The 14,031-nt window shown below is 35.5% G+C and overlaps 1 protein-coding gene across 9 annotated transcripts in view; it reads right to left on the reverse strand.

Annotated features, from left to right (window-relative positions):
* Positions 1-14,031, reverse strand: part of Snmp2 (Sensory neuron membrane protein 2) — a 133,904-nt gene that overhangs the window by 45,337 nt on the left and 74,536 nt on the right. For 8 of the 9 annotated variants that reach the window (XM_067790224.1, XM_067790222.1, XM_067790226.1 and 5 more), the window contains 3 exons: positions 9,921-10,078; positions 9,711-9,858; positions 7,728-7,865 (listed from right to left, as the gene is read on the reverse strand). In XM_067790224.1, coding sequence (XP_067646325.1) covers positions 7,728-7,865; positions 9,711-9,858; positions 9,921-10,078 — 444 coding nt within the window. The remainder of the gene's footprint in view (positions 1-7,727; positions 7,866-9,710; positions 9,859-9,920; positions 10,079-14,031) is intronic. The other variant, XM_067790217.1, reaches the window with a different exon arrangement.

Here is a 14,031-nt window from a genome sequence, read left to right on the forward strand (position 1 = left end):
CTACTAAGCAGATTAATAGCTGAAATAGGTAGCATCCAAAATATATTAAAAAAAATTTATTTTTAAAAATAAATAAATTTATTTTTAGGTTTTAATTTTATTATGAGAAGTATGTCAGTAGACAGAGGCGGATCTAGTGGAGGTGCGTTGATTGAAACACTCAAAAAATGAAATACTTAGCACAAAATGCTTGAATTGGGAGAAACAAAACCACTCTATCGATCTTAAATATTGATGTTGCAATGCAATGTTGTATTGCAATCTTACTTTTAATTTGGAAACGCAATCGCTAATTTCTGTATGTGGTTCGTTAGTAGGTAGAAGTCAATGATTCGAATTTGTTTTCTCCTGCACTCAGAGAAAAAATCGTTCTAAAACGAACGAAACAAGTTCAAAATTAAGAACATTCGTTGACAAAAGTCTGTTAAGTACATTTTTTCTTAACTTGTGACCGATGGGCTTGTTTTAAGAACAGTTTTTCCAAGCACACCGTTCGTATTTTATGACCACCTTGTTATTGATGTGTGAACCTTCTGTGCTCATTTCAAGCACTACTTGGGCTTGATTTAGGATTTTTTCGTTCTCACGCTTCGAGAACGATTTGGGGCCGATTTAACATTTTTCGGTCTCAATTTAAGAACGGTTCGTGCTTGATCTTTGGTGGGAGGGAAAGTATTTTTTTAAATATATTTATTTAATTTTTATTAATAATAATATTTTTGTCATAAATAAAGAATATTTACAACAAAAAATCGTTATTAAAATTCAAAAGTTTAAGAAAAAATGCATAATAAGCATTTTCTCATATATTTCTCTTATTGAGAAATTATTCTTATTTAAAGATGTAATCTGCATATATACTTAAAACATTTCATAACAAGTTTGAGAATTACCTGTGGATATGTGAATGGAACTTAACGAAAAATAAGAGTTAAAAAAATAGAACAAAAAAAAATTGTTTTAAAAAATTCAGAGTTTGGCGGTGATCGAACTCGCGCAACATGATCGCAAGCGCAACATCATAGCTGCTGGGCCACTACAACTGCTTGATAGCTGGTGCCAAATGGTGTATTTAACATTGTAGTGCACACGAATTGTACCGTTTTTTTTTTTTCTTGGGCTTGATTTAAGAACATCGTTCTCATTAATAGAACATTTGTTCATATTTTAAGACCGGCCGTTCTTTTTTCAAGAAAATGGTGTCAGTTCAAGAACAAGGTTGTTTTTTTAAGAACAGGTCGTTCGTTTTTCAAGAACAAAAAAGTAAGAACATGAAAAGCTTGAGTTGAGTCCGGTGGTGCTGGATTTTAGAACGGCGTTTTTCTCTGAGTGTGGGTTCTGGCGTTTTTGTGCTCGAATCAGTTATCTTCTTTTTGTTTCGCATAGTTATTAAAAGGGTTCGAAGAACACATCTGACGCCTTTGTTTTTGTATAGGGAAAAATATTTGATTTCAAAAATGTCGTTCGCAAAGTTTGAGTTCAGCAAGCTACTGTTCTTCCGAGTTTTCTTATAAAACCTCTTATTTGTACACTTAAGTTAAGAGATAAGTTATAATCTTGCGACTAGATTGCCTTATAGCTCTGCTGGTATTAGTTTTTATGTACATGAGTACCGCAGCGTTTCCTTTGTCCCGTTTCGTTGCTACTACGCGCCGTTTGTTTGAGTTTCTGGTTTAGAGACCTGACTATTTTGATTTCTTTGCTGCAACCCTCTAATGATCGGATGTATGTCACTTAGAGAGGAGAGCTGCAGCTTTTTATGTAGAGGTCTACAACGGTGTGATCCACATCCAGGGCCTTAGAGAGAAAATCCGGGCCCCGGACTAAACAATTTATGGGCCCCCTATAAAGAATCCACTAATACATTTGATGAACTTGAATTAATGACGTCTCATTCATGAATCATTATTGATGGATTACATCAAAAAAATTTTGCCACATCAACTAAATGATTTTTGGACTAAGAGATGACAATAAAATTAACACAGAATATTTATTATTTATACTATTTTATTGTAACGTAGAAATACAATTCTCTTTTAACAGCCACATATTGTTTTAAATAATATTTTCTACTTATTTGGTAACATTTTAATACATTTCTGATAAATTTAATGATGATTATAAATTTTAAATATTCAATATAGAAGGTTCCGATATCAAAGAGTGGCTTTTATTGCTTTTTTCGCTGCAACATTTTTTTATAATAATATCAAAATTTAACTGTCTTGCCAAAACGGATTCAACGCAAAGCATGGAAAGTCCTAAAACTCGCTCTTTAGATGAACACGACCTATGAAAGTTTTTGATTCTTGAAAGGACGCTGAAGGAACGTTCTGCACTAGCTACAGTGACAGGTATAGTGCAAAAGATAAGTAAAACAACACAAATGTTGGGAAAAATTGTATACAGATTTTGAACATATGCAGATGGCATTTAGCAATTCCAATCGTGACAGACTTTTATCAAAATTTGCTTCGTAAATGTGTTTCAAATGAATTATTTCGCATTCTAAGCTTTGAGAAATGTCTCACTTGTATTTTTCGACAAATTTTGCTGCGATCGCCCGAATCCATGCCTTCATATTGCCACAAAAAGAAAAAGGCTCGCTCAAATTTCTCATAGCCGGAAATCGTTCAGTAATGCCAATGATTACCGAATCAACGATCACCAGAAATGTATTGTTTTTAAAATCAGACTCTGAATCATCCGTAATCATGTCAGTTAAATTATCTTCAGAACGTCTTTTGGGTTTTCTATTTCGAATGTCCGAAAACTTTGGCGAGATGTTCAATTGAATAGCAACTGTTTTGCATTCGTTTAAAATTGTTTACCATTGGTTCCTGATCAACTTCAAATCAGCTAATAAGGCATCTAGATGTCGGACCTCAACATCTATGGTGGCGTCTCTAGCTTGGAGGACCACGTTTCTTTCATTAATGGTAGTCAGTATTTTGAACCAAATTGAGGACAGCAAGATACATTTGAACTTGTTGATGTACTTCAGAATGCCGGTAACATCGCCGTATGCTTGCGCAGTCAAATTTGGCTTTTGTCTAAAAGACTATGAAGAGAGTTAGGTACATTTTTTTGAGGATATCCCATCGTTGTGGAGTGCTGCTGAGAATAGTAAAACATTTTTGTACAACTCCGAAGAAAGTAAAATGCAGCCGTACAACATGAGCATGCACCATCAACACCACATAAATTGAGAATGTGGGTTGCACAAGGCGAGTAATCAGCATTCGAGTTTTTGTTGAGAATGCGGCGTAGTGCTCCGTTGTAAGCTCCTTTCATATTGGCGCCGTTATCGTACCCTTGTGCCCGGAAATCTTTTAATGGGATTTCATGTTTACCTAGAGTATGGCAAATTAGATTAGCGATTTTCTGACCAGTTTTTTTTGGTTACAATTCACGAAAGCCAAAAACCGTTTTTGAATTGTAAAATTTGTTGCTTTCGAATTGAAATTGAGTTAGCGCAAAATGAGCGCAGTCAACGTGACTAGCATCAGGCATAGCGTCAACTATAAGAGCAAAATACTTAGCTTTCTTGCCTTGATCTAATATAGTTTCCCTCACGCGCTTTGCAAAAATTTCTGTAAACTCTATCTGAATGTCTGCGGAAAGATAATGAACTTGTAAACGTTTGTGCTGCTGTTGTGAAATCCTAACTTTCTCCAAATGATCTCTAAGTATGGGATCCTAATGGCTTATGAGATCTTAGATGGCCGAAAAAGTCCATTGTTTCGTTCACCAAGATATATACTTTCGCCTTTGAAATCTAGGCCTCTTTCAACCAAAAATAAAATAGTGTCCAAAATTCTATATAAAATTTCTTTCCACTTTTGAGTTTCAGTGATTAGCTGTTCATTGATAAGTGTATCAATTGTAGCCTCCTTTTGAATTAGATTTTGTAAAGATCGCCATTGAATATAACATTTAATGTGATCTTGAGTATTTTCGTGTGATGGCAGTTTATCGTATAGCTTCATCCATACTTGGAATTTCGAATATCCGCCAGGACAACAAATTTTAGGTCGATTTAAAGTATTGGTGCTTAACAGACGACATGGTAGGCAATAAAAAGCATTGCTACTGACACTCCACACTAACCAGACACGCTCCATTTTCTCTCCATTTGGCAAGATTCTGTTTAACAACGAGGTAGGAGATGCTTCGTCATGACAATCACGTGGAAAAATAACAGGACACTTTTGATGACTTCAACGAATTATTTCGTTGACTTCTTCAGATCGCAAAAACTCATTATTCACGGTACCGATATCGAAGCTGTTTAAATAATCTGGACTTTGATACAGTGAAGGTGGTATTGTTGGAAGACTTGTTGAAGATGAACCTTCATCAGTGTCACCACGAAAACGTTACGATTTCGGACTCATGTAAACATACATTTTTGTTTGATGTTTTTATTGTCTCATCAATATTCGTTGCATTTGAAATTCGGCTTAAAATTTGCACATGGAACAACTAAAGAATCTCCTGAATTAAAAAAAAATGCCTTAGTACGTCTAAATGGCTGGCCCCTGAGAAACCCCTGGCCTGAGGGGAAACCCCCTCCCCCGGGTTAGGGGATCAGAATATACCCGCCGTAGGTATGCCTGTCGTAAGAGGCGACTAAAATACCAGATTCAAGGAGCTGGGTAGCGCAACCCTGCAGGTTGCCAGCGCAATATATAGCTTCTCAAAACCCAATTGTCAACCTCACCTATCCGCGGCGAATCCTGTTTCACTAACAGACGAGGCTCTGGCGACCCCAAGCTCCTCATGGAACTTGGGGGTGGGGAAGGAGGGAATGGGCTGAAGGTTTAATGTGGCCACATAAATCGTTCCCGAGATGGTCGGGCTAGCACCTTAATGGTGCTGTGGTACCGGAGCGTACCGGATCTGTATCCGGCAAAGGACCATCACATCGATAACACCCCCCAAAGCCTTCGGGGAGCAATCTTATCGCTACAACAACAGCAACAACAACAACAATTGCTTGGGTTTTGTCATAAAAGCACGCCATATGTCAAATATATCTCAAATATTTCAAAGTCAAACTCCAATTCGAATAGTCAGTGCCTGCTTCAGTGAATTTTTTCCTTCGTTTCAATAATGCATTTATAATTCGTTTATAAGTTATTTTTATCCGCACTTAAAGATTAGGAATTACAAGAGGCCTTTGGGGAATAACAACAAAACTGGACGAGTTACGACTTTGGAATATAGAAAATATGTCTATCTGCACAAAGCTTAATATTTCCGACTAACACTTCAACTCTCCATGATAAGTCCTTTCATAGTTTTTTTACTCCAAAAGGGAAAATGGTGTGCCAATCCTTAGCAATATATTGCATCAACACGTATTAACTTCCTGATGTCTCTGGGAAAAATGAGAAATGAACTGGATGGTAAGATGGTGGCATTTCTAAGCGGCAGTGTGAACTTTGTTTTTATAAGTACCAATACTAGTTTTGCGCCAAAACATAAACACATCAGGATTCTGTTCACATGGTCAACATTGTGACAAGTTGGACTTTTAAATGCAAATTAAAAGTAAACTAGACGAGCTGGACTATAAGTTTGTTCAAAACAATTAAAAAAACTTTTCAGAAAAATAGCAATCATTACTTTGTTGCAAAATTGCCGTTGCTACGGTGGTTGGTAGCTCAGCGATGACTCAAATCGTGCTCTCAACCAAAGTTATTGATCCGCCCTGTCACATATGTATATTACTTAAAACCTATTGAATACAAATTAAATTTTATAAAAACGAAACATCTGCAATCAAAGGCTGAAGGTTAGCTGCTCAAAATGATAAGGAATCTCATTGCGCTGAAGTATCTGTCAAAAGAATAAAATAGGCTACATCGGGAATACATCAGCTTGAAAATAAGAACTTTCAAAACGCGGCAAGCCACTTACTTTGAGTTCTCCTATTACTTTTTGTCTATGATACCTCGCAGCCATTTGTAAGATTCTATAAATTTGTTGTAAACAATTTATTAGTATAAACTCTCTAAAAATTTTAGGGACGTTAACATTTTTAAAATGGTTTTATAGGCTCAGTTAATTTTAAGTATTTAAATGAGGATTAATGAATGCAAGTTATTTTGCTATGCATAAAAAAGTTATTTTTGTTTCAGAATGAATTGAGTTGATATTAATTTATGCTACACAAAGAATACTATAAAAGTAAGTATAATATGCGAGAATCCTTCTTCGAACATTTCAATTTCCTTCTTCGAACATTTCAATTTCTTATCCCATTGCTTTTAAGGCTCCGGTAAACTGATTTTTGTACCACCCGCAAATTAAATGCCCTATGAATAAACAACTTTGATATTCCTACTTACGTATATATCACAGAATATCAATATATTTTCTAAATATTTTACTAAAGAGATACTGAAATATACATGCTAAATTTTATGGAATATCCCTATAACCACATCTCAATCCCATGAAACATGCACGAAAATTACAAGGGCCGACAAAATTTGAGTAAAGTTCAGACCCAGAAATGAGCTGTAATTTGAGTACCGAATTTGGTTATTGTTTTCGAGAAGCCCTTTTATAGCTAGTATTAGTTTATTTCTGGGACTTAAATTTGACGGCCTTCGTTATCAAAGTTAATAAGCAGATAAAGAAAACTAATTAATGTTAAATTTTTATGTGCAGTTATGCGGGGAGAGAGAGTTAAATTTGAATAGTTCACCACCTTTTTTCATCTACATACATATATCATATTTCCATATTATTTTCCCACATTATATAACAATGCCAATGAAAAAAAAGTAAGGACGGGACTGTCTTCGGCTGTGCCGAAGACTTCATACCTTTCATGAATGGGGCTGAACAATAATCTTATCCCGTTCGTAATCTCCAAATAATCGGATCTATAAGATAATATATAGTAAACGATTTTTAAGATTAATATAAAATGAAAAATGGCAAAAACCCCCTTATCTGAGCGATCGATTGTATGGGATATATATTATATATAGCTCCGATCGAAATGATTTTTACAGGAAATCTTCTATGATATATTAGAATAAATATCACCAAGTTTAACGTTTTTATATTGGAAATTAAGGGATAAATGGCCAAAAATCTTTCTATCTGAACGATCGGTTGTATGGGATATATACTATATATAGCTCCGATCAAAGTGATTTTTTCAGGATATCTTCTATGATATATTAGAATATATATCACCGAGTTTCACGTTTATACTTTCTAAATTGCGGCAGAAATGACCAAAATCGTCTTATCTGAAAGATCGGTTGTATGGGAAATATATGTTATAGTGGTCCGATCCGACCGGATCCGACAAATGTGTAATATAATACAAAAATGCATCCTTGTGCCAAATTTCATTGAGATATCTCGAAATTTGAGGGACTAGTTTGCGTTCAAACAGACAGATGGACGGACATGGCTATATCAACTCAGTTCGTCGCCCTGATCAATTCGGTATACTTAATGGTGAGTCTATCTTCTATATTTCTCAACGTTACAAACATCGGAACAAAGTTAATATACCATTTCATGTTCATGAAAGGTATAATAAATAAGCCATTATATTTCGATATGCTTGATTGATACGGATGCGTCTATGTATGTTTTGATGAGAAAAATGATAAGTAGATATGCCAGTTAATGCCAATGAAATAAATATATTTGAAGCGTTTTGTTTTTGTACTTATGTAAGAAAAATTTACTTTACGTTTCCCACGTATGCGTTCCATCAGACGTTTCAATATACGAACGCCTGGCGTATGATTTAGTCTGTGATTTAATCTATTCGCAAAACCCTGCAATATATCTGTTATTTCCCTTTCGAATACTTGTAAAAATGCCTGAAAATAATATTTATTTACATTTTTTTATGAGAAAATTACAACAAATAAAATAAAATAATTTTAATTAAAATTTATGTGTATTTATATGTATATTAAAGAAGTCTTTTGAAGGTCTACTATGCTTGTGGACACTTTTCATTGCAACCCCATAAAGTATGCAATAATTAATGTTAGTACAGTAAAGCCTCAATAAATGAAAAACTTCAATATAATTTTAAGTAAAAAATGTAAAATTTTAATAAAAACGGAGCCAGAGCAAAATTTAGGCAAGTCTTTTAAAGTATGCATTTTGTTTGGAAAACCTTACCAAGGAATGTATTAGCAACTTTAAACAGTCCAGTCCGATACAAACTTACAGGGAGAAAAGCAAGCCTCCGTGGCCTGAAAATTTTAAAGTTTCCAGAAAGTTGTTCTTTCATAGACTGGGACTGGACTGGGACTCGGACTCAGACTCGGACTGGGAGTTTTACATGATGAGTCTGGGAAATTAGAAGTATAAGAAAAGGATAGACAAGCAAGATAAGATTCGTAGAGAACCTTTTTTGGAAATGTGGACGGGTCTGATGAATTCCAAAGTTTTTGTTGTAAGAGCGTTTTCCTAACATACAGATTTCCAACAAATCTTCCAACCAATGTTGCCCTGCAAATATGCCTGTCTTCTTCTTGTGGATAAGCCTCAACGTGTGTGGACTATCAACTATTTTAAGTCTTCGATCCCGTATATCATATTTTCTGATTAACTTTAAAATTGTTTGTGGGTTTAGAACCCCTTAGGCTACATATCGAATTCTTAGCAGGCATTCTTACATGCCTTACAGTCTTACACAATTAGTCCTAAATGATCTCAGAGCAAAAACAAGGTTTTGTTAACAAGACACAAGACTTCCTAGCCAAGCAGGGTACTAAAGCAGCATTCTGTGGTTTAGAGCTCTTCTGTGGACTCACAAAGGCACATACCATAAGTAACTGTGAAACAAAGCAGTTCAGACGACACGGGTTGAATGTCCAGGACAAATTGTTTATATTCCCAGCAACAAGAGTATCGGACAAACTCATTAATGTAATAAGAGTGGACCTGTGGATACGATATCTCCTAAGTAAGTTAAAGAATATCGGATACACAAATATGTTGCTTTTGTGAGCTGGAGTATGAAATGCCGGTTCCCATTATCTGCGAAGGCGTCGCTCTGGCAAACAGAGACTCTCCCACGAAAAAGCCAACTTCAGTGGACTATTAGAGCTTTCAAGCCCTACAAGAATACGGGCTTGAATGGCTGGGCTTCAAAACTGTTTGAAAATTTCGAGCCCACACAGTTACATGAGCTAGAGTTACATGTCTTGGAACATGGAAGCTCCAAAAGCTGGTAAAGCTGTGGCTTACGTACCACAAACGTATCAAAGATCAATCAGTATCTTTTCGTTTCTCCTAAAAGCGTTGGAGGGCTTGCTTGATGTGTGTATATGGGGTAAGACTCCATGGTTGCTACTGTCAGCAGCAAATCATACCTAATATAAGCGAAGGTAAACGGAAACGGCTCTACATTCAATAGTAAAGCAAATAAAAGGGTCCATAGAGCACAAACAATATGTTCTGGGATGCCCTCATCGCCGTGCGAGTCGAATTGACTCTGGTTGAATTCATTAATAAACAATCGAGGGAAAGGTGCGCAGAGCTACGATACAGAGAATATAATCGGGGTCAACTTCGGGCGTATTCGCAATTAATACTAATTGCTAGACAACGATATTAAAAATTGCTGAAACCATTTTCTTATATATAGCTTGGATATTCCCGCAGTCAAAATGGGCGTGCCCTGCCGGGTTGGCATCAATACCACTTACATTCATATGCATATTTAGTACCACAATATGATCCGATTGAGTATAAGGTGCCGATGCTTCCTCATCAAATTCAAAATGCTGATGCTGTACATAACTGATTTTAGAGCCATCGCGTGAGAAATGTTTCACTTTCTTGCGGCGATATTGTCTGGAATTGTGAAGAAATTTTTTTACGTACGTTAATTACAACAACAATAAAGTCTCACTTACCTGTAAATGTATGGTCCTACTTCCTTAACAATTGGTATGGCGCCATGTTGTATCCTATCGGCATTGGTGACATTGAAAATGTAGACTTTGAAGGTCAATGGCTGGGGCAGTTGAACGAAACGTTTATATTGTTCTGAGCCATCAGCAATTATAACGCTCTGGGGGTGGTGCAAGAGTGAAAAACAAAAGATAAAATATGGCCATAAAATCATATTCGATGCAATTAATAAAATAAAATGAAGTGATACATAAATAAAGATAAATGAAACGCTAACTGCTTTGATCTTTTTGTTCGTTGTTATATGAAAGCGGGGCAGTGTGGCTATTTTTTGATAACTGCAATTGAATTTGGTTAAATTTTTCTCAATGGGCAATTAAACACCAATAAGGAATTTGTCGAACGTACAGGGGATCGATGATTGGTATGTAAATTGCATTCAGTTTTTCCATCATAATAAAAAAACAATAATTTGATAAGAGAGTGCTATATAAAACATCCTCAAAGGCCCACCTCCTTAAAAATTGTAGAACACCGCCGACCAAATTTTAGAATGTTGGGTAGCAAACCCAGAAGAGAACCATAGTTTAGAGAACTTTTATTGAAATAAGTCTTAAAATACCTTTAGTATGATACCCATATTGGCATAGTTTATTGCTTTTTAACCAATTTTTAATAGGTGACAACCTTATAAAAACATCCCAAGCGTAGCACTAAGTACTAATGTAAACAACTAAGGAAGGCTAAGTTCGGGTGCTGAGAGCTTTGGAGATAAAATAAGAGGAGTTCACCCTGTAGGAAAATGAACATAGGGTAACCCTGGAATGTGTTTGTATGACATTGGTATCAAATGGAAGGTAATAAAGAGTATTTTAAAAGGGAGTGGACCATAGTTCTACAGGTGGTTGCCTTTTCGAGAAATCCCTATAAAGGTGGACCAGGGGTGACTCTATAATGTGTTTGTACGATAAGAGTATTAAATTAAAGGTATTAATGAGGGTTTTAAAAGGGAGTGAACGTTAGTTGTATATGTGAAGGCGTTTTCGTGATATCCGACCAGGGTGACACAGAACATCATCTGGCGGGTACCGCTAATTTATTTATATATGTAATACAACTAACAGTCATGATTTCAAGAGCTTTGGATTTCGCCCTGAAGAAATTTTTCATTTTCTTCTACTTAATATAGTAGGTGCCACACCCATTTTGCAAAGAGTTTTCCAAAGTTATATTTTGCGTCAAAAAACCAATCCAATCACCATATTTCATCCATTTTTTGGTATTTGGTATGTAATTATGGCATTCGGATATGGATTTCGCCCATTTTTAATACCAAGATAAAGAGAGTTCAGATAAGTACGTGAACTAAGTTTAGTAAAGATATATCGATTTTTGGGCAAGTTATCGTGTTAACGGCCGAGCGGATGGACAGACGGTCGACTGTGTATAAAAATTGGGCGTGGCTTCAACCGATTTCACCCATTTTCACAGAAAACAGTTATCGTTATACCAGCTATGCCCTTACCGAATTTCAAAAGGATTGCTAAATTTTTGTTTGACTTATGGCATTAAAAGTATTCTAGAGAAATTAAATGAAAAACGGCGGAGCCACGCCCATTTTGAAATTTTCTTTTATTTTTGTATTTTGTTGCACGATATCATTACTGGAGTTGAATGTTGATAAAATTTACTCATTTACTGTAAAGATATTAAAATTTTTGTTAAAATTTAAATTTAATTTTTAAAATTATTATTCTTTAAAAAGTGGGCGTGTTCGTTATTCGATTTTGCTAATTTGTACTTAGTACACATATAGGAATAGGAGTAACTTTCCTGCCAATTTCATCATGATATCTTCAACAACTGCCAAATTACAGCTTGCAAAACTTTTAAATTACCTTCTTTTAAAAGTGGGCGGTGCCACGCCCATTGTCCAAAATTTTACTAATTTTCTATTCTGGGTGATAAGTTCAACTCACTTACCAAGTTTCATCGCTTTATCCGTCCTTGGTAATGAATTATCGCAGTTTTTCGGTTTTTCAACATTTTCGGTATCGAAAAAGTGGGCGTGGTTATAGTCCGATTTCGTTCATTTTAAATAGAGATCTGAGATGAGTGCCAAGGAACGTACACACAAAATTTCATCAAGATACCTCAAAATTTACTCAAGTTATCTTGTTTACGGACGGACGGACATTGCTAAATGAATTTCTTTTTTCGCCCAGATCATTTTGATATATAGAAGTCTATATCTACCTCGATTACTTTATGCCGTTACAGGGTACCGTTATGCGAACAAAATAAATATACTCTGTGAGCTCTGCTCAGCTGAGTATAAAAATTGAAACTACGCGACATTAGCAGTCAAATTCCAGCACCCAAATTCCAACCTTCATGGTCATATAGTCCTAAGCAATAGCCGCTTTAGCTGCATAATAAGCTGTTATTGGTTTGGACCGTATGGTAGTAAGTGTTGCATACTTTTATGCGCACTTCCTATTCGTTTACATGGGACTTAAGCGGTTATTTCTTATGAACATATGGTACTAATGATGTATACTTTTCCGCGCACTTGCTACTGTTTTATAAACGGAATAACTTTATTTCAAACGAGTTATTCCTTCATTACAAATTCACTGACTTCTGATTTAAATTATATTTTAATTAAACTGCTTTTGTTTATATAAATTTGGCGATAAAGTCACTTCTAGATACAAATAAAAAATGATAATAAAACCAGTTTCAATACAAAATGATATAATAAAAGCACAATTAAAAATATTTTGAACTGATTAAAGAACAGCACCGATATGAGCCGGGGCTAAAGGCATAGGGGAAAAAATCTATACACGTGTACATTCTATGTGTATGTAAAATGTACTGATTAACATATTTGAATGAATGACTTTGAGCAGTTACTAGTTTATTTGGTGGTGTTGTTACACTAAATTCTTCTTTAGGTCACTAATACAATATTCATACAATTTATGTGAAATTATTGCTCTAAATTTGGAGGCCATGTATTTTTGCTTCAAAATTCTTATAGGCTGACAAAATAATCATTAGTGATATAGTGTACGGTTCCGAGTTATTTAACCGATTCTGCCAAAACAAGTTTCAAGCCTGCACCCAAATTCCAACATTCGCTAACGCTAAAACTACATCGCCCAAAAAAACAACAAACACAGTATCAACTGGGCAAAAAAGTATGCAACATTAAGTACCTTTGGTCATAAGGAATAGCCACCTAATACCTTTTTAAAAGTATATGAGTTAGATTGTTATTCCTTGTGACCATAATTGTGTTTTGGCGTTAGCAAATGTTACAATATGGGGGCAGCTTTCCCCAAAAATATGTAAAGTAGTGTCAAGTGGATCACAAAGAACAACAGCCTCACTCCTATTCTTATACATAGGACTTAAGCGCTTATTCCTTATCACCATATGATACCCAATGCTGCATACTTTTCCGCGCACTTGATACTATTTTAGAAATTTTTAGTGAGAAGGTTGAAATTTGGGGGCTGAAACTCGGAGGCTGGCCTTTTTGGCTTGGCTCACTCAGCTACAAAGATATGACAATTTATGTCAGCATCAATATAAATTATGTTGAAAACTAATGTATTTAAGTATCCCAGTTTGTGGCCAATAAACGCAAAAATGTGTAGATTCAAAGGTTCCGCTAAATCTATATGTATATAAATATACATATATATACACATATGCCATCCAACTTTGGATAGAAGGATCTCACTACATGAAAGAGGTACTGCCTGTCCGTAATTTGTTCAGCCAACACGAAGATCATCAGGTAGAGAGCAGACTGCAAGTAGCCAGCAAAGCTCGGAACTTACTACAGCCTACGTATACGATTCACAATTAAAAATCAAACGGCGAATCACTCTTGCCAAGAAGGCAACTAAAAATAACTTATTTTCTCGCCAATAAGGTTTTTATCATACCCGCCGTGATGTTGGCCCGGAATCATGAAGGGAGTTGAGAGAATATCGGATAGCACTTGGCGTATTCCCGAGAAAAGTTCTCTGGAAGATGTATCCTTGTATGAGTGATATCAGCGGGGTGCATCGAAGGAAGTCTGATAAAAAGCATTGT

Source organism: Eurosta solidaginis, chromosome 5, assembly GCF_040869045.1.
Source record: "Eurosta solidaginis isolate ZX-2024a chromosome 5, ASM4086904v1, whole genome shotgun sequence".
Taxonomy (NCBI): Eukaryota; Metazoa; Arthropoda; class Insecta; order Diptera; family Tephritidae; genus Eurosta; species Eurosta solidaginis.